Raw genomic sequence first — 27,456 nt, forward strand, 5'->3', positions numbered from 1 at the left:
TTATAAGAAGTAGAGTAATTCTCTTATATTGCCTGTGACCCCAAAATTGTATTCCAATTTTACATAATATAGATATCTGGCTTTTCAGTCATAAAAAATGGAGAACTTCTGTCATTTTTTTTTGGCTGTGAATATTCAACCAAAGACGTTTGTTGCCCATTTTCCCTTTATATTCATTAAGAAATTAGCCTATGTGCACCTATTTTTCATTTGGTGAAAAATGTCTTGGATTGCTGGTGACCCCCAAATATTACTGTGTTTTTTTAAATACCCATGTAATTAGGTTTAAGTCCACAAAGTTGGGGGAAAATCTGTCATTTTTGTTTGCCACCATTTGAGTCAATAGCTATCTCTGAATTGATTATTTTCATGAAATATTTCTAAAAGGTTTCCATAGAAACCGAAACAAAATGAGGTTTTTCTTTCGTATATGCACGGTGACCTATATATATATATTTTTCCGTTTTTTAAAGCTTATAATATAAATACGTCATCTCTAAAATATGAGCAATCTCTATCATATGTTTTAAAATGAAAATACGACTTTAAGCTAAAAAGGTGACACTAATCTTATATATCTATACAAAATAAATATATGATTTTTTAAGGTCCATATAATTCTCTTATATGGCGGGTGACTCCCTAATTTCTTTTTTATATTTTAGATGTACATATTGTAGGGATCAATTGTGCAAAGTTTAACAAAAATCTATCATTTTTATTTTAGATACCCATACCACATTAAGCCTCAATTTCAAATGTTTTCTGTTCGTACAAGCCTTTTCTTTATTCATTGTCTTAAAACGTTAACTTGTAATATTTTTGTATCGTCATTTTGAATACCATTTGTGTATCTCCATGCTCCACTTGCTATCTTTGACATGTTATTAATGATAATTTTAATATTAATGGCAATTTTTTAAATTTATTTGTAAATGAAATGTTAAAGATACACATTAAACACAATCAAATAGTTAGTCATTGGAAAATTATCTTTCTTAATGCAGTATTGTAAAATACTGTTCGCACGGCTCATAAGGTTCTACACTTTAATCCACCATTTTCTACATAAGAAAATGCCTGTACCAAGTCAGGAGTATGACAGTTGTTATCCATTCGTTTGATGTGTTTAAGCTTTTGGTTTTGCCATTTGATTAGGGACTTTCCGTTTTGAATTTTCCTCGGGGTTCGGTATTTTTGTGATTTTACTTGTTACGTTATAAATAAGGAACGATCAAAAAACATTTTATACCGATAACACTTTAAAAACTTTTGTAATTTGAGAGGAACTTTTGATTAACATTGAACTTGAAGGTTTCAACAGATGCAGTTTAATATGTTGGCTACGGGAGATATTAAAAGACTATAGGATGAAAACTATAATATAAATTTCGTTAGTTGTATACAACGCATGTTGTAATTCAGAAAATTGTAGAAATACAAATTAAACAAACTGTCGGATACGAAATGTATTCTTCGAACAATCTGTGTTTAAATCATTCTGACATGTCGAAATCAAACTCCTTATTACTGCAAACATTGTTATTTTAAAAACTACTGTATACAACCACTTTCATATTTTCCTGAAAAAAAAGACATTTATTTAATGTTACAAATATGATTTGAATATCAAATAACATTTAGTAAAGGTTGTCAATTTCTATTATTTCTAGTGGGCCTCGTGTTGCAGCGCATGCAAGAAAAAAATCCGGTATTAAATCGGTATCGTAGATAAGAAAACAGGTTTGGGTTTACGTCAAGTCGAACACTTGCAAGAAGAGAAGTGATTTGTTTTGTTTAAGAGAATCCTTCAACATCATTATACATTCAAAATAATTTATTATTCATAATAAATGTGTAAATCGTTTTAAAGGTTGACATCATATATAGACGCCTGTTTATCATTTAAAAATGTATGATGCATCATGAAATTTCAATATTAAGGATGTACTTAGGTGAGGTTTAAGAATTTGTGTCAGATGTTTGGACTCCTTGGTTTTTTTTCTTCAATACAGGGTAAAATATTTTGCCATATAAAACCAATTTTTCTTTTCATATAAGACTTCAATAGCTCATAAAAGATCATTTACCCAAATTTTAGCAGTTCTAGATTTCTTTTCTTTCGATTAGAGACCCAAATAATATCAATGCAAATATAAGGTAAAAGTCCGAGTCAGGCTTTTCCAGCCATTTTTAAAAAATCAAATATCTCGAAAAGTAGCTCCATAACCTATCAATATTATTAGCTTATTGTGTTCCTTAACTTATGCTCTTACGACTTACAGTATCAATTTTAAATTCTAGATTTTTTGAAATTCACCTAAGTTCATCCTTAAATTTATTTTAATTGGCAGTATTTGTGAGAGGACAGTACGGATTTAAAATGTTAACTAAATTGATGATTATATCACGCCCTAGTTCTTACTATGGAAAGATGCAAGAACAAATTTCTGACATGAAATACACAATTTCAACATTTTTTATTCATACAATTCCGATAACGTACAATAATATATCCCAGTCTCCCATATTTGTATCTCGGTTTGATTTTTTGAGATTTGTTTGCCATTATGTTCGCCAGTGATTGCAATGTATGTGTCTTCCCTCATTACATTACTTGTTCATCAGTACACGTTGCAGGTCAATAGTACATGTACGCTAATATATAATCATAATCACTAACATGTATGTATATTATTTCTTCAAAGCAGGTCCAGTTAGAATTATATTCGTTGATATTTTTTCCGCATTTTTAGAAAAATATCTTGGAAATCGGTCAAAAAATTTCAAATTAGAACACAAAGTGAAGTGCACATTTTCAATGTTTAAACACATATTCTCGTTTAATGTGTTTTTGCAGTAATAAGACCGTTGTTTTTCCCTTTTTAATGTTTTCGCTTTTTAAAGCCAAATTTACGTAATGTGCATCATCGTTGTTGAATGCCTTACAGTGAGCTAACGTGTTTACAACCTTGTGTCTTAGTCAATTGTGAAGACGTGTCTCATTGGCACTAATATCACATTTCCCTTATTTATATGTTGCAGAAATTTTGAAGGCTATTAGATAAAAACTGTCGGACAAGCTGATTAAACAAAACATATGAAACCTTGTTACAAATTCACACACTCAACATTCACAACGTGTTACGCAGAGCTTGTATCTCTTGAAACTCACCCATAGATATGATTTATTGCCTAACTGACGGACTGAACATCTTTTTTAATTTATCATTACCAAACATTTGAAGAATAATACAATTTTGGATGTAACACGTCTTCTGATTGGCTGAACGTGTTTTGTCTATCAGCTCATAGACATAATTTTGTTATATGACCGTGACGTCATCAAAGTTTTAATCATTAATGATTTACTCCTTTTTAGAATTGAATTATAAGGAATGACTGTAATATTTTTTCTGTCTATTCGAAATAACCTAAAAAATGTGGTGCACACTTTTATCAGTGTGCACCCTATTTTTGATGTTATTTCTTCATATACAAATAAAAATATTACAGTCATTCCTTAAAAACAGAAAGAGAACAAGATCCATTTATAGTTGCTTACCTGTATAGGCCTCCTTACACCAAGTTTCATAAGTTCATCTTTCTGTGAATCCTCAACAAATTGAAGCATATTAAAAGCCTGACAAAATACAATCAGCATAATTTTTAATACTTAGTCGACGAATATAACTTTACATGTCAATTATTGTGTTCACTTTCTAATGTGTTGTCCGTTCAAATAAAGAAGTGACATAATATCAGATAAAATCAAACTTTTTATTTGAAAATGCAGGAACTGGTTATTGAGATATGTCGCTTTTTGTTTGTGAAGATGGACAACATTCACAATTAATAAATTCAATGATACAATAATTTGGAAACGTGTAGTAAAATCAGTTACAAAAGTACGTGGACTGTCATTATACTGACCTTGCTTGAAACTTTAATTGGACATTTGTAAATAATCCACTGTACAGTTTCATAACAGGGGGGTGTCGTAAGAGATCCTGCATACGTGTAGAATAGATCTGTGTCATACGGCAGGACATCTTTAGGTGTGATACCTTCTGTAACTTGCAATTTTACTGAAGTGTCATCCGGGTCTTTTTGACATCTATTTTGTATATAATCTTGACTAAGTGTCCTTCCGCAATACTGTTCAGAACGTGAATCTATTTGATATTTTAAAAAAATATATGTATTGTTCTTCAATAGAAAATAATATTCAATATAAATTGGTAAGGCTGAATAAAACTGTTATTACATATTACATACATGCTGGACAAAATGACGTTAAAATGTTGGAATTACATTGATAAGATTCTTCAACATTGATATTCAACTTAGTTTCTTTCACTTTTAGATAACAACTGTGAATTAAACAACTGTAAGAATTCCTCTTCTGACGTCTGCTGTGCGTGGGTGGGGGAGGGTCGTTTCCATTGAAGCGTACATTATAGAGTGGTGTTGATAACATATGATTTTTGTTGAGAGATAACTGAATCTGTTAGAAGTGAAGTTTCTTTTTCGGATTTTCGGTATTTAAGAAAAGCATGGTTGTAGAATATATCATGTAAATATTAACTTAAATAATATCCTGTGACAATTTAGTAAACTTTTGATACAAAGATGAAGTTATAATTAGCAGAAGTGACAGAAACATTTTGTTCCAATAATAACGCCAAAAGAACATCGGTCTTTCGTGTGAGACAAGGAAACTCAATAAACTTGACATAAACGTGTCTTGCCTGAAGGAAAAAAACAAAAAAATAAAAGGAGGAAAATTTTTAATTCTTAACAACGGTTTTTTTTTTCTTACCATTGTACTTGTCACTCTCGGCAATAACATAGGAAAAATATACCAAGGGGACATTTAAAACTCATAAATCAAACAAAATTGTCAAAGCAATGGTAAAAGAGGAAAAAAATTTAGTCCATTAAACGTAATAACATAAAAAAATAAAGACTGAGCAATACGAAACCGACCAACAAAAAAACGGGTTTCAACGAAGGAAATTTGGAAGGGTAAGCAGTTTCTTCTCCATAAGAATCCGTCGAATTGCTCATGCAAACACAAACCCGACCTTTCGAATTCTGAATCAATAGACAATGATGCAGATAATTCAAGATACATTCATCATAGATACCAAGAATAACATTTTGTACGTCAGACGCGCGTTTCGTCCATAAGATATATTGGTGACAGTTGTTGAAACACAAATAAAGTTAAACAGGCTCAATAAAATACGACGTTAAAGTACATATTTAGGACCCAAATTCCGAAATGTTCTGCCATATACAGATAAGGTAATCTATTCCTGGGGTAAAAAATCCTTAGTTTTTCGAAACATTCGAAGTGTTGTTAACATAGTTAACAGTTATTTCATTATAATGACCATATGAATGATAATTCATGTCAACACAGAAGTGCTGAATCCTGGGCTGGTGAAACTCTTGGTGAGGAAATCTCCGCCAGGAATGACATCGGCCCAGTGGTAGTAAATAGAATCATCAAAAATATCAGGATTAAAATTTTGAGCGCCAGACGCGTGTTTTTTGCTTACAAAAGACCCATCAGTGACGTCAAGACATGTCATCAAATACATTTCTTAATGAGTCTAGAAATGTATTCAAAAATTAAAATAATGACTTATTGAACAAGTTTCTCGAAAATGATTCTACGTATACGCGTTTGGAATAATTGTTTGGAAAGTTCAGATCAACAAAGTATCTTAATTCAGATGTCGTGGGTTGATATCAAAGAGTTGTTAATGTCATATAAAAGGGGTTTGCCTTAAATTCCTGCATCTTCTATAAGACATATCTATTATGAAAGTTCTTCCTAATACGAAATCATAAGGTTATATATATTGCTTTTTTTTATTTAGTACTATAATTCTTACTTCTTCTCCTAAAAAACCCGAATCTGTTGTTGTTGAAAAAATCGCTGTATTGCTCTAGTGGAAAACATCGCACTTGTTCATAGTACTTTTCCATTATATTACTGAGGTTTTTTGCAAATCTGGCTTTACATTTTCTTCCGTTCTATCAATACAAGAATTTTTCTTGTGAAAAAGTATGCAGAGATATCATTTTAAATATAAACATGATATATACAATATGTATATATGCAGGATATATACAATATGTATGCACACATGATATATTTATAAATACATTTAAATTCATGTGATTGTATACATATATGTGTATGCATATTAAATGAATTTATATTGAATGCATATTAAAACGTTGGGATTTTGAATGTATATTGAATGTATTTTAGATGAATGCATAATGAATGTATTTGGAAAAGAATGTCATAAAGTTCTCTAAGTATGGCGTATACATAAGTGCCGTGTCTTAACGCGTTTAGTCTTCGTTTTTATATCTAAGTTAAGTTCATTCTTGGGTAATCGTCCTCTTTACGTTGAGATTTATAAATAGAAGTATCTGAAACTCCCATTTGCACAAATTTCAAACGTTCACTGAGAGAAAGTGTTTTAGATCTTGGTGTCGTATCTGCTATTTATGGACTTTCACTCAATCGCAAACATTTCCAGTTTGTCTCATATAATTGTCGTTACCTTTCTGGAACGTAATACAACATGTACAATAAATGATATTTTCTGAGTAACAGATTATATCTGTATTCATATTGAATACTTTTCGACATTAAATATTTTGAAGTTTCTCATTTTCCTAAAAACATTGAATCGTTAACATTACATTGAGTAACCATTGCTGATGTTCATTGATTTGTAATGTCTTAACAAGATTGTCTACTTATATAATTTAAACTATTTGGAAAAATGTTTATGATTACAGCACATGCGAAAATTTGCATTTTTATTTTGTTAATTTTTCTCTGGCTCATACTTGAATATTTTGAACTTATCTAAATAACAGACATCCTGTGATAATTATCCAGATTTTATCTAATTCAAACCATAGCTTGAGTTACTCACCTTACACTTGGTGGTTTTCTGGTGTTTACCGCTTACCTGGAAGTTGATAAGATAGCAACAAATATATGTTAAGTACTGCTCATTGTAACCTCATACATGGTAGGATATTAAGTACTACGTGTAACAACTTAAATTGAGAAAAGAGGAATTGAATCGTAGAAAGACTAACTGAGCCATTATTTTGTGTGTGCTTTAAACACCTATGAAAAAATATTCTCTTTCTTGTGTGTTCTTATTTATGTAACAAAAAACAACATAGATATATCTCATTCGACAGAAACTGTAATAAGATAGTGTACAATTAATGGATAATTGAAATATAATGTTACACCAATAAATTTTTTGCAACATAAGTGCGAAAGGTTTTGGGTCAAAATGGTTACCAAATGACGATTGAATAAACTGCAAAACTGTTGCCAAATTATACATTATGGTTATTTTAAATTAAACTTTAAATTTCAATAATTAAATCATGTCAAAGTTACATCAAAACTAATATTTTTTCTGTATTAAATTGGAGTAGATCATTATCTTTCTTTATCTGAATAAAATGAACATAATATAACTCTGACTAAATTAAGCATTGATAAAAAGTAAAGTTTGTTATAAGATTTTAACAAAAATCACTGTTTCTGATATTTTCTGAACATTTAAATGAGGAACTTCGTTAGCTGTACTGAAAATAATTGTCTGCCCCTTTGCAAAAGTAAGCGCGCTTTAAAGAATATAGAAACATGCAAGACTGTGGACATTATCATAATTTATGATTATTCTTATAATTATAAAAGTCAGGTCTTTTCATCAAATTTCTATCTTGTTAATGTTATTAAAACTAATTTATTCCACAAACCTTATATTGGTTTGTCCAAGAGGAAAGCATATTTTAATTCGTTCAATACGTGTTGTTGTTAATGAGATATGTCAAGAGTTATATGACATGATTTCTAATTTGATATATGTTTTCAATGATGCATTTCATTTCTATTTTCATTTTACTTTGTCCATCTATATATATCTAGGCATTCATCCGTGCCAGGTTTTTGTATTTTTGTTTGTGTAAACGATAAAATCAACAGCACTCAATTACAATATTGATTGAAAAGTACCTAACTAGTAGATTTAGCAAAAGGCACTTACCTCTACCATCACACTTATCCCCACAAGTCCATCTTTTTTCGATCTAGCATCTCCAAGATTGCCATAATTAAGGTCGTAAAATACCAAGTGAGCCTATAATATAATTTTTCGTCAGTATATGAATGATTATGAACTTATGTTGAACCTTTATGTTTGCTTTGTTTTTGAGAAGCATTTCCTAAAAGTACAGATTCCCTTATAATTCAAATTCAAATTCAAATTACAAACACAGGTTATTGGTTGATATCTGGTGAGTCTAAATAATGCATTTACCTCAGTGTCAAGATTTATAGGTATTTGTTTTGAAAAAAAAAAGATGAAATTTTCATTCCAGTGACTATAGATGCATGTCATATTTATGTATTAGGTAAATGAGGGTTCGTTTTATTTATTTTTTCATACAACTTCTTGTATGGAGGTTAGATATTTATTCTTTTATAATTTAATATGACTGTCTTGAAATAACGTCATAATCAATGCTACATATTGAACAAGTTGGATGTGTTTGAGTTTTGTCATTTGATAAAGGACTTTCCATTTTGAATTCATCTTGAAGATCGGTATTTTTGCTATTTTACTTTTCAGAACCAGGTCCTAAAATTTTATTTAATAAAATATCCGTATTGTGCTTTGAATATCATTATTTCATATCCAGTGTTTTCGTCTTGTATGCTTTATATAAATTATCTGGTTTCTACCCAAATGTTAATTATTGTCTTATACGGACTGTTCCAACTACTAAATTTGCGATAACGAAGTTTACCTCCATCGGTTTGAATATGTTGTCAATACAATGTTCAGATCCTTGATTATCGTTTCTTCCAAAATGAACATGTAACTGACCAAATACGTACTTCTTCTCTTTTGGTCTGCCAGGAACATTATATAAAATGATCCTATCGGCATTGGATTTAGTTGGTACAACGTTGAATTCCGGTGCATGACCTATTTCAAGAAATGGGGTTTAAGATGTCATAAATTCATTAAAATTGGAACCATATACAGTTTACCTTAAAAACAAGAAATCTCAAAACCATATGTGATCATGTGTATTGTTGTTTTTATACGTTGTATGGTTAAACACATTCACTTAACCTTTAACATAAATGAGATACACTACATTTTGTAGGTAGTCCATATCTAGTTATGAATAATTACAGAAACTTGACTCCAACACTTTTGAACACGATGTTATTCTCAGCATGGGAATTTAAAAAAAACATGAACTTTTAAACGGATTAATGATCCTCCAAATTCAGGAAATTTGTCCATGGGGGTCCTATGTTTCAACGTAATGTCTTTTGTCTTTTGTGAATTTCACAATAAGTAATGCTTTGTTATTTTTGGAATTTTATCAAATGTATTCACGGTGCTTCAGCTGTTTTTCTGCTCTTTGGTCGGGTTGTTGTCTCTTTGACAAATTCCCCATTTCCATTCTCAATTTTACATTTAATGACCCAGCGCATCATTTAACTTATAGTACTGTATAGCCACTTGCCTATAGTTGAACCCATATTTGGGTCGACAGCTTTAGGGTTTGTTTGTCTATTTTTTGTGGCTTTCTAATTCTCGTATACCCAATGAATATTTTTTATTCATACAAGTAAGATTCTTTTAACAAACGTTAACTCTAATATCTCTGATAAAATATTTATAAAACATTGTTTTTTTTTTTTTATTTCCCAAATAAAATCAATGTACACGATATTTACTACGATTTGCATTTGATTAGTTTATTTATACATTATAAAATTAGACCAACCTTTCAAAAAGGTAAACATGATGATATTTAAGTATGCATATCATCAAAGGAATTTTGGTGTATCAGCACATTTTATGTTGTATTTTACAGCAAAACAAATCATTCTGACAAGTGTACCACATTCAAAATATGATTATGTTCATCTTGGTATAGCAAAGGAAAATGAAAATCACATCATATTGTTATCATACATGTTTTATAAAAATGAGGAGATGTGGTAGGATTGGAAGAGAGGCAAAGGATACCAAAAGAACATTCAAACCCATAAGACAAAAAAAAAAACCGACAACGCCATGGCTAAAAAAGAAAAAGACAAACAACAGTACAAAAAGCAACTTAGAAAACCAAACACTGAGAAACACGAACCCCACCAAATAACTGGGGGTGATCGCAGGTGCTCCGGAATGGTAAGCAGATCCTGCTTCACATGAGGCAGCCATCGTGTTGCTCATGTAAGTACAAACCCGGTAATATGTCTATTCGAAAGGTCACATTCGGGGGAAGGAAACGTGATTTTACATGTTGTAGTTACGACAATTGGAACATATCCGTCGTCATCTGTGAAACAGATATTCCATAACGGTCAACCAACTCGTAATAGCTTCCTTGTGAGCAGCAACCCTCTATCAATGAAATCATGATAGGAAACACTAGCCCTGGAATATTGTATCAATTTGGAGATATATACTCCGTATACAGGCGCTGCTGGAATGTTGCTACATAACAGTGGAAAGTTCACAACTGGGAAGCTGAAATGACACAACTTTCCACCAGAGTTCATATGACGTAGATTTGTGTTTTTTTTGCATGATTTGCACATACAAATATATAAATAATAGAGTATTATTAGAATACAAAAATAAATGACGAAAGGGGAAATAAAAAAGAGACTGTATTGGTTCTCATCGATAGAACTAAAACAAAAATCTGTGGTTGTGATAATTTTGTTTTGAACTGAGACAACAGAAGGTAACCGATGTTGGTTTAATATCAGAAGTCTTTAGAAAAGAAAAAAAATCAAGGTAGCAAACAAAACCTAGGAATTGCATAAAGTTTACACAGAACGAGAGAAACTGCGTTCACAGAGTACGCGTCTCGTGCTCAGTTTGAAAAATTGAAATGCATGGTCAACCAGGAAGTGACTGTTTAGAAGAACTAGAATTTCTTTCGCTGTACAATTTAAAATTACGAAGTTCAAGATAAAATATATTTTATTCATCTAAACGAAAGCTGAGCAATATGCTAATGTGGGTAGAATATGGAATTTAAGGTAATGTAAGCAGTAAATATCTGCTTATAAATAAATGCATAAACTTGACTCCAACACTTATGAACATGGTTTTATTCTCGCATGGGAATTATGGAAAATTACATGAGCTTCTATTCAAGTGAACGTTCCTCCCAATTCAGGAACTTCGTCAGTGATTGTCCTATGTTTCAACGTAATGTTTATATCATTATTTTGTTAATTTAATACATAGTAATGATCTTTAATATTTTTGGTATATCATCAAATCGTGAATCTTCTAGTGTTATATGTCTACTTTTGATATATTTGATTTCCGACTGAAATGGTCTATCTCCTTATACAATTGTATTAATAGATTTCTACACTCTACAGTTCTATCTCCATATCCCCATTGAATTGAATTAGTTTATTCATCTAGTTTGTTCAGAAACAAATACTTTATAGTGTTTTATCTCCACTATTTTTCAGGTATTTTTGCTGTAAAAATTGTTTTCAAAATTATCTAAGTAGCACTATGCTTAAATTGTTTGCATGGTTTAAACTCAATGTATCAGCAATTCGTAGTAAATCCAGCAGTCAGGAATAAGGGATATTACACAGGTAAAGTCTATCTCCAATTGAAATATAGAGATAAATTTATAAAACAGCATTGCTTGTAGCATGTGTAGTGAAGTGTTGTATCTCCAGAAAAAAGAGATGCTTTACTTATCTAAGTTGCTTGTCTATTTAAAAAGCAATCGAACGAAGAGTTACTCTTCATGTACGTAAATTCAATTTTCTTATATAACTTTTTATGACTCAGTCAAATATTTATGATATTGCGTTTTTAACCTTAAGCTTAGTTTTTTACTACCAATACCAAATGGGGATTACATCATTATAAGATCCAAACGTCGAAATGTATTCACATTTAATGACCCGTAACAACTTGTAACTTACGATATTGTATAGCTACTTGCCTACAATTGAACCATATTTGTTTCAATAGCTTCAGGGTTTGTCTGTCATATGTTATGTTGCTTTCTCATTGTCGTTTCCCAAATCGTTTTTCATTCATACGAGACAATTTTGTTTAGCAAACGTTAACTCTAATGTCTCTGATAAAATATTTATAAAACATTGGTTTTTTTTTATGTCCAAAATAAAATTTGTACTACGATTTCGTTTAATTAATCTATTTATACATTACAAAATTATACCAACCTTTCAAAAAGGTAAACATGGTGATATTTAAGTATGCATATCATTAAAGGAATTTTGTTGTATCAGCACATTTTCTATTGTATTTTACAGCAATACAAATCATTCTGACAAGTGTCCCACTTTCGAACTATGTTTATGTTGTTCTTGTTAAAGCACAGGAATATATATCACATAGTATTGTTAATATACATGTTATATAAAGATAAGAAGATGTGGTATGATTGGAAATGACACAACTATCCACCAGCGTTTAAATGACGTGGAATTGTGTGTTTGTTTGTTTTTTTTTAGTGATTTTTGTATACAAGTATATGAAAGGAGGAGCAATATTAGAATACAAAAATAAATGACGAAATGGGAAAATAATTAAGAAACTGGTTCTTGTCTATAGAACTAAACTGTTTCTTTCTGTGATTGTGATACCATTGTTCTGAATTGAGAAAAAAGTAGTTTACTAATGTTGTTCTATTATCAGAAGTCGTTGAAAAAGACTAAGCAAGGTAACAAACAAAACTTAAGAATCGCATATTTAAAAGGAGCGAAAGAGACTCCGTCTACAGAGTACGCGTCTCGTGCTCAGTTTGTATAATAAAAATGCAAAGTATGATCAACCGTGAAGTGACTGTTTAGAAGAACTAAAATTGCTTCCGCTGTACAATTTAACATTACAAAATTCCAGACAAAATACATATCATTCATAAAAACGAAAGCTGAGCAATATGCTCAGTGGGTAGAATATGGAATTTAAAGTAGTGTCTGAGATAAAAAAAAAAATCTACTTATAAATAATTACAAAAACTTGCCTCCAACACTTTTGAACATGATTTTATTCTCAACATGGGAATTATGGGAAATTGCATGAACTTCTATACGGGTTAACTTTCCTCATAATTCAGGAACTTTGTCCGTGGTTGTCGTATCTTTCAACGTAATGATTTAGTCATTTGTGAATTTAAAACTGAGTAATGATCTTTGATTTTTGGTATTTATCAAATGTATCTACATTTAATGACCCGGACTTGTAACTTACGATATTGTATAGCCGCTTGCCTATAGTTGAACATTATTCGTGTCAATAGCTTTGTGGTTTGTGTGTCATATTTTGTGTTGCTTTCTCATTTTCCTATACTCAAATCTTTTTATTCATACAAGAAAAAAAAATTAACAAACGATAACTCTAATGTGTCTGATAAAATATTTATAAAACAATGTTTTTATAATGTCCCAAAATAATTAATGTACACTATTTTTATTAGGATTTGCATTTAATTAGTCTATTTATACATTATAAAATTAGACCAACCTTTCAAAAAGGTAAACATGATGATATTTAAGTATGCATATCATTAAAGGAATTCTGTTGCATCAGCACATTTTCTATTGTATTTTACAGTAATACAAATCATTCTGACAAGTTTCCCAATTTCGAACTATGTTTATGTTGTTCTTGTTAAAGCACAGGAAAATGAATATCACATCGTATTGTTAATATACATGTTATATAAAAATCAGATGTGGTATGATTGGAAATAACATAACTATCCACCAGCGTTTAAATGACGTGGAATTGTGTGTGTGTGTGGTTTTTTTTTTTTAATGATTTGTGTATACAAATATATGAATGGAAGAGCAATATTAGAATACAAAAATAAATGACGAAAAGGGAAAATAATTAAGAAACTGTACTGGTTCTTGTCGATAAAACTAAAATGTTTCTTTCTGTGATTGTGATACCATTGTTCTGAATTGAGACAAACGTAGTTTACTAATGTTCTTCTAATATCAGAAGTCGTTGAAAAAGACTAAGCAAGGTAACAAACAAAACTTAGGAATCGCATATTTAAAAGGAGCTAAAGAGACTCCGTCTACAGAGTACGCGTCTCGTGCTCAGTTTGTATAATAAAAATGCAAAGTATGATCAACCGTGACGTGACTGTTTAGAAGAACTAGAATTGCTTCCGTTGTACAATTTAACATGACAAAATTCCAGACAAAATACATATCATTCATAAAAACGAAAGCTGAACAATATGCTCAGTGGGTAGAATATGGAATTTAAAGTAGTGTCTGAGATAAAAAAAAAATATATATATCTATTTATAAATAATTACAAAAACATGCCTCCAACACTTTTGAACATGATTTTATTCTCAACATGGAAATTATGGGAAGTTGCATGAACTTCTATACGGGTTAACTTTCCTCCACATTCAGGAACTTTGTCCGTGGTTGTTGTATCTTTCAACGTAATGATTTTGTCATTTGTGAATTTAAAACTGAGTAATGATCTTTGATTTTTGGTATTTATCAAATGTATCTACATTTAATGACCCGGACTTGTAACTTACGATATTGTATAGCCGCTTGCCTATAGTTGAACATTATTCGTGTCTCTAGCTTTGTGGTTTGTGTGTCATATTTTGTGTTGCTTTCTCATTTTCCTATACTCAAAAATCTTTTTATTCATACAAGAAAAAAAAATTAACAAACGTTAACTCTAATGTCTCTGATAGCTATTGATAAAACATTGTTTTTATAATGTCCCAAAAAAAAATAATGTATACTATTTTTACTAGGATTTGCATTTAATTAGTCTATTTACACATTATAAAATTAGACCAACCTTTCAAAAAGGTAAACATGATGATATTTAAGTATGCATATCATTAAAGGAATTTTGTTGTATCAGCACATTTTCTATTGTATTTTACAGTAATACAAATCATTCTGACAAGTGTCCCACTTTCGAACTATGTTTATGTTGTTCTTGTTAAAGCACAGGAAAATGAATATCACATCGTAATGTTAATATACATGTTATATAAAAATAAGAAGATGTGGTATGATTGGAAATGACACAACTATCCACCAGCGTTTAAATGACGTGGAACTGTGTATGTGTGTTTTTTTTTTAATGATTTGTGTATACAAATATATGAATGAAAGAGCAATATTAGAATACAAAAATAAATGACGAAAAGGGAAAATAATTAAGCAACTGTACTGGTTCTTGTCGATAGAACTTAAATGTTTCTTTCTGTGATTGTGATACCATTGTTCTGAATTGAGACAAATGTAGTTTACTAATGTTCTTCTAATATCAGAAGTCGTTGAAAAAGACTAAGCAAGGTGACAAACAAAACTTATGAATCGCATATTTAAAAAGAGCGAAAGAGACTCCGTCTACAGAGTACGCGTCTCGTGCTCAGTTTGTATAATAAAAATGCAAAGTATGATCAACCGTGAAGTGACTGTTTAGAAGAACTAGAATTGCTTCCGCTGTACAATTTAACATTACAAAATTCCAGACAAAATACATATCATTCATAAAAACGAAAGCTGAGCAATATGCTCAGTGGGTAGAATATGGAATTTAAAGTAGTGTCTGAGATAAAAAAATAAAATCTACTTATAAATAATTACAAAAACTTGCCTCCAACACTTTTGAACATGATTTTATTCTCAACATGGGAATTATGGGAAATTGCATGAACTTCTATACGGGTTAACTTTCCTCATAATTCCGGAACTTTGTCCGGGGTTGCCGTATTTTTCAACGTAATGATTTTGTCATTTGTGAATTTAAAACTGAGTAATGATCTTTGATTTTTGGTATTTATCAAATGTATCTACATTTAATGACCCGGACTTGTAACTTACGATATTGTATAGCCGCTTGCCTATAGTTGAACATTATTCGTGTCTCTAGCTTTGTTGTTTGTGTGTCATATTTTGTGTTGCTTTCTCATTTTCCTATACTCAAATCTTTTTATTCATACAAGAAAAAAAAAATTAACAAACGTTAACTCTAATGTGTCTGATAAAATATTGATAAAACATTGTTTTTATAATGTCCCAAAAAAATTAATGTACACTATTTTTACTAGGATTTGCATTTAATTAGTCCATTTATACATTATAAAATTAGAGCAACCTTTCAAAAAACATGATGATATTTAAGTATGCATATCATTAAAGGAATTCTATTGCATCAGCACATTTTTCATTGTATTTTACAGTAATACAAATCATTCTGACAAGTTTCCCACTTTCGAACTATGTTTATGTTGTTCTTGTTAAAGCACAGGAAAATGAATATCACATCGTATTGTTAATATACATGTTATATAAAAATAAGATGTGGTATGATTGGAAATGACACAACTATCCACCAGCGTTTAAATGACGTGGAATTGTGTGTGTGTGTGTGGTTTTTTTTTAATGATTTGTGTATACAAATATATGAATGGAAGAGCAATATTAGAATACAAAAATAAATGACGAAAAGGGAAAAAACTGTACTGGTTCTTGTCGATAAAACTGAAATGTTTCTTTCTGTGATTGTGATACCATTGTTCTGAATTGAGACAAACGTAGTTTACTAATGTTCTTCTAATATCAGAAGTCGTTGAAAAAGACTAAGCAAGGTAACAAACAAAACTTAGGAATCGCATATTTAAAAGGAGCGAATGAGACTCCGTCTACAGAGTACGCGTCTCGTGCTCAGTTTGTATAATAAAAATGCAAAGTATGATCAACCGTGACGTGACTGTTTAGAAGAACTAGAATTGCTTCCGTTGTACAATTTAACATGACAAAATTCCAGACAAAATACATATCATTCATAAAAACGAAAGCTGAACAATATGCTCAGTGGGTAGAATATGGAATTTAAAGTAGTGTCTGAGATAAAAAAAAAATATATATATCTATTTATAAATAATTACAAAAACATGCCTCCAACACTTTTGAACATGATTTTATTCTCAACATGGAAATTATGGGAAGTTGCATGAACTTCTATACGGGTTAACTTTCCTCCACATTCAGGAACTTTGTCCGTGGTTGTTGTATCTTTCAACGTAATGATTTTGTCATTTGTGAATTTAAAACTGAGTAATGATCTTTGATTTTTGGTATTTATCAAATGTATCTACATTTAATGACCCGGACTTGTAACTTACGATATTGTATAGCCGCTTGCCTATAGTTGAACATTATTCGTGTCTCTAGCTTTGTGGTTTGTGTGTCATATTTTGTGTTGCTTTCTCATTTTCCTATACTCAAAAATCTTTTTATTCATACAAGAAAAAAAAATTAACAAACGTTAACTCTAATGTCTCTGATAGCTATTGATAAAACATTGTTTTTATAATGTCCCAAAAAAAAATAATGTATACTATTTTTACTAGGATTTGCATTTAATTAGTCTATTTACACATTATAAAATTAGACCAACCTTTCAAAAAGGTAAACATGATGATATTTAAGTATGCATATCATTAAAGGAATTTTGTTGTATCAGCACATTTTCTATTGTATTTTACAGTAATACAAATCATTCTGACAAGTGTCCCACTTTCGAACTATGTTTATGTTGTTCTTGTTAAAGCACAGGAAAATGAATATCACATCGTAATGTTAATATACATGTTATATAAAAATAAGAAGATGTGGTATGATTGGAAATGACACAACTATCCACCAGCGTTTAAATGACGTGGAACTGTGTATGTGTGTTTTTTTTTTAATGATTTGTGTATACAAATATATGAATGAAAGAGCAATATTAGAATACAAAAATAAATGACGAAAAGGGAAAATAATTAAGCAACTGTACTGGTTCTTGTCGATAGAACTTAAATGTTTCTTTCTGTGATTGTGATACCATTGTTCTGAATTGAGACAAATGTAGTTTACTAATGTTCTTCTAATATCAGAAGTCGTTGAAAAAGACTAAGCAAGGTGACAAACAAAACTTATGAATCGCATATTTAAAAAGAGCGAAAGAGACTCCGTCTACAGAGTACGCGTCTCGTGCTCAGTTTGTATAATAAAAATGCAAAGTATGATCAACCGTGAAGTGACTGTTTAGAAGAACTAGAATTGCTTCCGCTGTACAATTTAACATTACAAAATTCCAGACAAAATACATATCATTCATAAAAACGAAAGCTGAGCAATATGCTCAGTGGGTAGAATATGGAATTTAAAGTAGTGTCTGAGATAAAAAAATAAAATCTACTTATAAATAATTACAAAAACTTGCCTCCAACACTTTTGAACATGATTTTATTCTCAACATGGGAATTATGGGAAATTGCATGAACTTCTATACGGGTTAACTTTCCTCATAATTCCGGAACTTTGTCCGGGGTTGCCGTATTTTTCAACGTAATGATTTTGTCATTTGTGAATTTAAAACTGAGTAATGATCTTTGATTTTTGGTATTTATCAAATGTATCTACATTTAATGACCCGGACTTGTAACTTACGATATTGTATAGCCGCTTGCCTATAGTTGAACATTATTCGTGTCTCTAGCTTTGTTGTTTGTGTGTCATATTTTGTGTTGCTTTCTCATTTTCCTATACTCAAATCTTTTTATTCATACAAGAAAAAAAAAATTAACAAACGTTAACTCTAATGTGTCTGATAAAATATTGATAAAACATTGTTTTTATAATGTCCCAAAAAAATTAATGTACACTATTTTTACTAGGATTTGCATTTAATTAGTCCATTTATACATTATAAAATTAGAGCAACCTTTCAAAAAACATGATGATATTTAAGTATGCATATCATTAAAGGAATTCTATTGCATCAGCACATTTTTCATTGTATTTTACAGTAATACAAATCATTCTGACAAGTTTCCCACTTTCGAACTATGTTTATGTTGTTCTTGTTAAAGCACAGGAAAATGAATATCACATCGTATTGTTAATATACATGTTATATAAAAATAAGATGTGGTATGATTGGAAATGACACAACTATCCACCAGCGTTTAAATGACGTGGAATTGTGTGTGTGTGTGTGGTTTTTTTTTAATGATTTGTGTATACAAATATATGAATGGAAGAGCAATATTAGAATACAAAAATAAATGACGAAAAGGGAAAAAACTGTACTGGTTCTTGTCGATAAAACTGAAATGTTTCTTTCTGTGATTGTGATACCATTGTTCTGAATTGAGACAAACGTAGTTTACTAATGTTCTTCTAATATCAGAAGTCGTTGAAAAAGACTAAGCAAGGTAACAAACAAAACTTAGGAATCGCGTATTCAAAAGGAGCGAATGAGACTCCGTCTACAGAGTACGCGTCTCGTGCTCAGTTTGTATAATAAAAATGCAAAGTATGATCAACCGTGAAGTGACTGTTTAGAAGAACTAGAATTGCTTCCGCTGTACAATTTAACATTACAAAATTCCAGACAAAATACATATCGTTCATAAAAAAATTAATGTACACTATTTTTATTAGGATTTGCATTTAATTAGTCTATTTATACATTATAAAATTAGACCAACCTTTCAAAAAGGTAAACATGATGATATTTAAGTATGCATATCATTAAAGGAATTCTGTTGCATCAGCACATTTTCTATTGTATTTTACAGTAATACAAATCATTCTGACAAGTTTCCCAATTTCGAACTATGTTTTTGTTGTTCTTGTTAAAGCACAGGAAAATGAATATCACATCGTATTGTTAATATACATGTTATATAAAAATCAGATGTGGTATGATTGGAAATAACATAACTATCCACCAGCGTTTAAATGACGTGGAATTGTGTGTGTGTGTGTTTTTTTTTTTTTAATGATTTGTGTATACAAATATATGAATGGAAGAGCAATATTAGAATACAAAAATAAATGACGAAAAGGGAAAATAATTAAGAAACTGTACTGGTTCTTGTCGATAAAACTAAAATGTTTCTTTCTGTGATTGTGATACCATTGTTCTGAATTGAGACAAACGTAGTTTACTAATGTTCTTCTAATATCAGAAGTCGTTGAAAAAGACTAAGCAAGGTAACAAACAAAACTTAGGAATCGCATATTTAAAAGGAGCTAAAGAGACTCCGTCTACAGAGTACGCGTCTCGTGCTCAGTTTGTATAATAAAAATGCAAAGTATGATCAACCGTGAAGTGACTGTTTAGAAGAACTAGAATTGCTTCCGTTGTACAATTTAACATTACAAAATTCCAGACAAAATACATATCATTCATCAAAACGAAAGCTGAGCAATATGCTCAGTGGGTAGAATATGGAATTTGAAGTAGTGTCTGAGATAAAAAAAAAAAAAAACTACTTATACATAATTACAAAAACTTGCCTCCAACACGTTTAAACATGATTTTATTCTCAACATGGGAATTATGGGAAATTGCATGAACTTCTATACGGGTTAACTTTCCTCCAAATTTCAGGAACTTTGTCCGTTGTTGTCGTATCTTTTAACGTAATGATTTTGTCATTTGTGAATTTAAAACTGAGTAATGATCTTTGATTTTTGGTATTTATCAAATGTATCTACATTTAATGAACAGGACTTGTAACTTACGATATGGTATAACCGCTTGCCTATTGTTGAACCATATTCGTGTCAATAGCTATGTGGTTTGTGTGTCATATTTTGTGTTGCTTTCTCATTTTCCTATACTGAAATCTTTTTTATTCATACAAGAAAAAAAAATAACAAACGTTAACTCTAATGTCTCTGATAAAATATTGAAAAAACATTGTTTTTATAATGTCCCAAAAAAAATTAATGTACACTTTTTTTACTAGGATTTGCATTTAATTAGTCTATTTATACATTATAAAATTAGACCAACCTTTCAAAAATGTAAACATGATGAGAATAAAGTATGCATATCATTAAAGGAATGTTGGTATATCAGAACATTTTCTTTTGTATTTTACAGCAATACGTATTATTCTGACAAGTGTCCCACATTCAAAATATGTTTCTGTTCATCTTGTTATAGCAACGGAAAATGATATCACATCGTATTGCTATTGAACATTTTATATAAAAATAATGAGATGCGTTATGATTGGAAATGACATAACTATCCACCAGCGTTAAAAAGGACGTGGAATTGTGTGGTTTTTTTTTTAATGATTATATAATAAAAATGCAAAGTATGGTCAACAAGGAAGTGAGTGTTTAGAAGAATTATAATTGCGTTTGTTATTCAATTTTACATTACAAAGTTCCAGACAAAAAGAAAGCTGAGCAATATATTCAGTGGGTAGTATATGGAATTTAAAGTAGTGTCTAATATGAAATGACTGCCTTACACATATGCATATATTTTGCCACAGCTTAATGTCATAACGTTACTGATCAAATATGTAATTCCTGAATATCTAAGCTTATGAACATGTGCGGAAAATGCGATACGCAGCGGATCCAAACAAATTAAGGATTGCAAGTCAGAAAAACGTAAAACACGATACAACTTTATACAGGTAATGAAAAGTGTATCATTCAAGGTTATTTCAGTTTTTCACAAACTCCGATATTGTGGATTAAACAGTAAGAAAAATCACATATCTGTTTATGTGCACTTAATATCGTATCGGTATATATCTATTGATAGTAAATTTAGGCTTAAATTTCAACATTATAAATTATGCTCTTCAACTACTTCAATTAATAGTGTATTTACATATTATGGCCATTGAAATAACTATTTGTCACTGTAAAAATTACCATATGGACAATAAAGTCTTTCACTCACCCTTACTCATTTACTAGATGAATTTTGAATACTTATGCTTAGCATTTATTATTCAAATACAAAAAAAAAAGTTTTCTCTGCATCTTTTTAAAAAGATATCAATTTTCATATACATGTATCTATTGCAACTGATATCAGTTTTATTCCAATGATAATTCAACAAAAACATAAACTTAAGGTATTTAAACTTGTATAACTTTGTCATTAATCACATACGAGATATGACTTAATTTTAACCGTAATTCGGTGGTTGTTTAACATATTTAGTAGAATTAATAATACAAGTCTCTATTAATCAAAATGATAGATTGCAATAAGGGTGAAAGGTCAATATACTAATTGATATACATATAACCGCAGGACTACACTGTCATAATTTTTTCAGAAGTTAAAATCTTTTATAAACGCAAGGATTGATTACCGTTTCATGTACTAATTGTTGATTTTTCGTCAACTGACACGACATGCAACCTAGCTATTTGCCGTAAAGTGAATAACGAGCTCCTGGACGGATGCTTTGGCAGTTGGGAAGATGATACATGTATGTGCGATATGCAATAATATCTGCCTATATATTGCAAATTGTCCTTTTTTAATCGTTCGTTTTACAAGTTTTACAAATATGTACGTCATTTTGATTACTCATTTTGGAACATTTTTACACTATTCTAGATCAAGAAAAAAAATCAGTTATCAATATCCCTCTTGGTGTGATTAATACCGTTCGGATGATTCTCTTCTTTTATCAATTTTTCCTTCAACTATTCAAATTTTAGGAAAAATGTATATTTATTCCTTATTGGGATTATTTTATGTGAATTGGATTTTGAATAAATCAGCATATTGACCTGAAGAAAAGTGATGTCACCGCGCCTGAACGTCACGTGTTTCTACGAGTATAATTGTGGTAAATTGGTTGATGTACAATTGGTTTTCGTGAATATTTGATATTGATATAAAAATAAGGAAATGAGGTATGATTGTCAATGAGCCAACTATCCACCAAAGTTCAAATAAAGTGGATGTAAGCAATTATAGGTAACCGTACGGCCCACAACAATGAGAAAAAACACATACCGTATAGTCGGCTATAAAAGGCCGCGACAAAAAAAATATGAAATAATTCAATTGAGAAAACTATTTGCCTAATTTATGACAAAACACATGTTTAGGATATGGAATAAAACAGTTACTGCCTTTTGTTTGTTGACCTTAGTGTATATCTTTTTTTGCATTGGTGAATAAGACCACATATTTACCCTACCATATGACAGTAATTGTATAGTATTTGAAATATGCAACAGTTTTCGGTTAACATTTTGAAACTTTTGTAAATGTTTCCGATGATGAAAATAAGCAGCAACGAAGGAACGAATCTTATTTTTTTTTTCATTTTGCCTACAACTGATATCTTCTAGTGGATTTAATTGTTTCGTTCAGATTAGTTAGAACAAATCACATTTTCTTTCTATCCGTGTGACATATGTTCTCTGGAGCATATCAATGACAATAGACCACTTTCGAGTTCGTTGGATTTACGTCAAAAACTTTGATTTTAGTGAACATCATTCGTGCTTTTAGGAGCATTGTCACTTCCCTCCCATGTTGACGAGCAGGTGAACAAAAAATTGATGCTTTATTGCAATAATTATACGCCAAATTAAATTCTTATAATTGATAATCAGCACTGCTGTCATTAGGGAATTGTGATTAAGTACCTACGGAACAAAAAATATTTCTAGTTTATCCTGCAGTGTGACAATCACGAAGATGCTTGTTGAACTTTAACAGGCGGTCCCCTCTATCTGGTAAATGACATCATAAAGGCGCGCATAATTGACGATTTTTTCCGTTGAAGGACATAACTCGAAAGTGGTCTATTGACATTAGTTTTCATATACCTATCAATTGCAGTTTTGATATTTTCAGTTTTTAACTGGGGTAGATTCATCACTAAGTGAATAACTATAACTGTTGATAATTATATTAATTCAAGCTTCCTTTTTCTGCATTGTCAATTTAAAAAGGTTTACAGTTTTTATTGATCTCTTGGTTGTTCATTAACACAGTTTAACAATAAAAGCAATGTCTGTTGAATACAATCATATAATATATATTTCGACAATCAAGCCATTGTTTTTACCAAACTGATGCCTGTTTCTATCAATCCTCACGGAATCATTTGCCATAGTTTTCATCTTTAAAGTCAACTTAACAATTTCAGGGAAAATGTTTTTGTCAGTTTCTTAGGAGATATACATTACAACATAGTATAATTTAATTTATATTTAAAAATTACATTTTCAGAGTGATGATAACTATTACCAAATCTTTCAGAGAGAAAAATTGATATAAAGTTATGTTTAGTAATTTTTAGATATCGAATAACGACTTTAAGTTCAACCTTAACAAACCTTGGTATTGTACGAAATCGCCAAATATTTAATTGTCTAGATATGTTCTATTATAAAAATGTGTTCCACTTACCAGTGTTTCTAACTGTTGCAGGAACTCTTTTGTTTAGATTGTAGAACTTTGGCCTTGACAAAAACCTAAACTTTGTTTTTCTTGTATCGATATTGATTGGCGATTGTCTCCTCTTTGATCCACATGTTATCCAACAAAGGTGAATTTTGCACCAATAAGCTGGTCCTAAAATATGTAAATGCTTTAATATAGTATCTGATGTTCAGTAGTTGTCGTTTGTTGATGTGGTTCATAAGTGTTTCTCGTTTCTCGTTTTTTATATAGATTAGAGCGTTGGTTTTCCCGTTTGAATGGTTTTACACTAGTAATTTTTTTGGGGCCCTTTATAGCTTAATGTTCGGTGTGAGCCAAGGCTCCGTGTTGAAGACCGTACTGTGACCTATAATGGTTTACTTTTATAAATTTTGACTTGGATGGAGAGTTGTCTCATTGGCACTCATACCACATCTTCTTATATCTATTATAGGTCTTGTAACGAAAAACAAAGACTGGACGTTACCAAACCCGTATAAACATGGAAAAAAACTAATTAATCGCAAAATTTAAGGCAAACAACACACATTGAACAGCAAATCTGAAGTTTAGCGAATGTAAACTGCAATGAAAAAAAAAACAGTACATTCAACAGAAAACCACTAAAAGCTAGTGATATGCTATGTTATTTAAGTGAGACACTCGCTGTGTTGTGTATTTCTTTTTTATAAATATAGGACCAGTAATATCAGTCTCTCAAGGTAGTAGCTACAGTAATTGTTTATTTGCAAACTATTGAAGACCTACGTTTTGCAATCTATTGAAGAAATAATTCATGGGGGTTTGAATTTATACTCGTTTTACCACGGGTTGGCCCTTCATACTAAATATTTTACCACGAACGATCGCAATAACAGTAAAATCAGTATAAATTCAAGTCCCATGAATTATTTCTATTCTAATAAGACAAATACGACAATTCTTTTGGATCGAAGCGCTCTTGGTAAAGGCAACATTTGCCGTTCCCGTCATTAAATCCACTTATAATATTGACGTAAAAGAACGAATAAAACTGAACTAGTTACATGCTTAAACTATTTACAAAAACATACGTAGATAGGTTTGGATGAATTTAAATGATAATCTTACTTATATGTAAAAAAAATGGCTTTTAACAAATTTTAGCATTGTTTGTTTATGTTTCCTTGTTTTGATGACTTTCAGTTTCACAACCGTGCATTTTCCCGTAAAGTGAACATATTCTTATGTCGGCGTTCAATGACGTCATTACACCGATTGACGTCGGGTAGCTCATTCATGAAAAAAGCATATGACGTGGGAGATTGGTCGGAACAGCCCAAACAAATCATGACGTTGCCGATCAGCTGACATACAATATATTTATATTTTACCGCGGGTGTGTACTCAAAGCGTTTGAAGAACGTCATATAAGAATGTTATTTCTAATCACACGAAACACGCAAAATACATACATCACACTAGAAAATTGGAAATATGTCAAATAAGATTATTAGTATTGTTATACTTGTTCATTTTTTGTGTTTAAAAATGTGAAGAAGACAGATATCTTTTGGTTATGACTTTATCAAAGATTAGGTTATAGTAAATGTCACCGTCTGAACACATATCGCTTGACGGCATTAGAAACTTACTTTCACGTGAAACATATCATTAAATATAAACGTATAAAATATGAGGAAGTGTCAGACGTTTAATCAAAGTTGAAGTCTTTCCTGCATCAAGACAGAAATTTCTTCTTGTCATTCCTTTGGGTTTTGTTTCGCATTATATTATTCATGTTATTAATCTTATATTTCGACCGTTTTATATATAACTTTTATTATTTAGTACACAACATGTCGCAGAAACTTTTTCATATAACATCAATCTTTAAAGTGACTTTCGAGGTCTTTGGTCTGAGAACCGAACTTCTTTTCCTTATGCAATTATCTACCGAAACACAGACAAACTGTCTACTTTTTCCCCCTATAAAACAGTTAGTGCTACAGCATATACAAAAGGTGAAAAATGTTTGGTCACCGTCAACACGATGCGTAACATTAAGTCAAAGCTAATTTAAAGGTCATAGTTGAGTTGTTTCCTCTTGTCAAACATGTTGCAACTAAAGTAAAAAGTCAGGGATCATCTATATTTTTTGTCAATGAACCTTGTTATCAATTTACATCGGAAACTGTTATAAACAGAGATCAGACAATAAATACCTAGCAAGTTCAGATGATCAAAATCTGAATTAAATTTGTAGCATTGATTCCATGATAATCACATATAGAACAGATCTATTTTCTTTGCAAATATAACAATAAGACGATGCGGTATGATTGCCAATGACACAATTCTCCATCAGTGGCAATATGGTATAGAAGTTAGGAGCTATATGTCACCGTACGGCCTTCAACAATGAGCAGAGCCCATACCGCATAGTCAGCTATAAAAGGCCCCGGACTGACAAATGTAAAACAATCAAACAAGAGATCTAACGGCCTGATTTATTTACAAAATAATGAACGAAAAACAAATATGACATACAGCAACAAACGACTACCACTGAATTACAGGCTCCTATCTAGGGACAGGCTAAAGCTTACTTCTTTTCTTTTACTGTGTAAAACGGCCTTGACATTGTGAACATGTCGGATGTGTTTGAGGAAGCAGGAGATGCTTACTAAACATTTGCTTTAATATCGTTCATTGGTTAGTTTCCAGTATTGTATTGTCTTTCAAATTTGTCGATGTTTGTGTTGTCTGTTTAATTTCTTGGTGATATAGTGTGCAATACCAAAACGAAGTTTTATTTCAGTCTATTATTCTAAATATTATGATCGTAAATATGGTTATAAAAAGAAAGGTCAAATGTTACGGGAAAACCCTTTAAATTGCTAAAAAAACAAGTATTCTGTTACATTTTAAACAGTAACTTACATGACTTACCTTCACAAAAAGTCCTATTGTAGCTAAAATGGGCTTTGTTGATATCTTCATAGTAACACTGTCCTAGGGTGGGAGGTCGCACCTGTAGATATCCAGCTCCATCAACGAAGGTCAAAAACAACGCGGCTACAGAAAGAAACGATAGTAAGACTTCCAT

The 27,456-nt window shown here is 30.7% G+C and overlaps 1 protein-coding gene across 1 annotated transcript; it reads right to left on the reverse strand.

The window, feature by feature from the left end:
- Positions 1-1,547: 1,547 nt before the first annotated feature.
- Positions 1,548-27,456, reverse strand: LOC127712789 (nacrein-like protein). The gene is made up of 9 exons (XM_052219404.1): positions 27,300-27,456; positions 24,357-24,521; positions 8,872-9,053; positions 8,109-8,201; positions 6,972-7,007; positions 5,907-6,048; positions 3,934-4,175; positions 3,566-3,643; positions 1,548-1,583 (listed from the first exon to the last, which is right to left on the reverse strand). The coding sequence occupies exons 1-9, from the start codon at positions 27,454-27,456 to the stop codon at positions 1,548-1,550; spliced, it is 1,131 nt and encodes a 376-aa protein (XP_052075364.1).

Source organism: Mytilus californianus, unplaced genomic scaffold, assembly GCF_021869535.1.
Source record: "Mytilus californianus isolate M0D057914Y unplaced genomic scaffold, xbMytCali1.0.p SCAF_8, whole genome shotgun sequence".
Classification (NCBI taxonomy): Eukaryota; Metazoa; Mollusca; class Bivalvia; order Mytilida; family Mytilidae; genus Mytilus; species Mytilus californianus.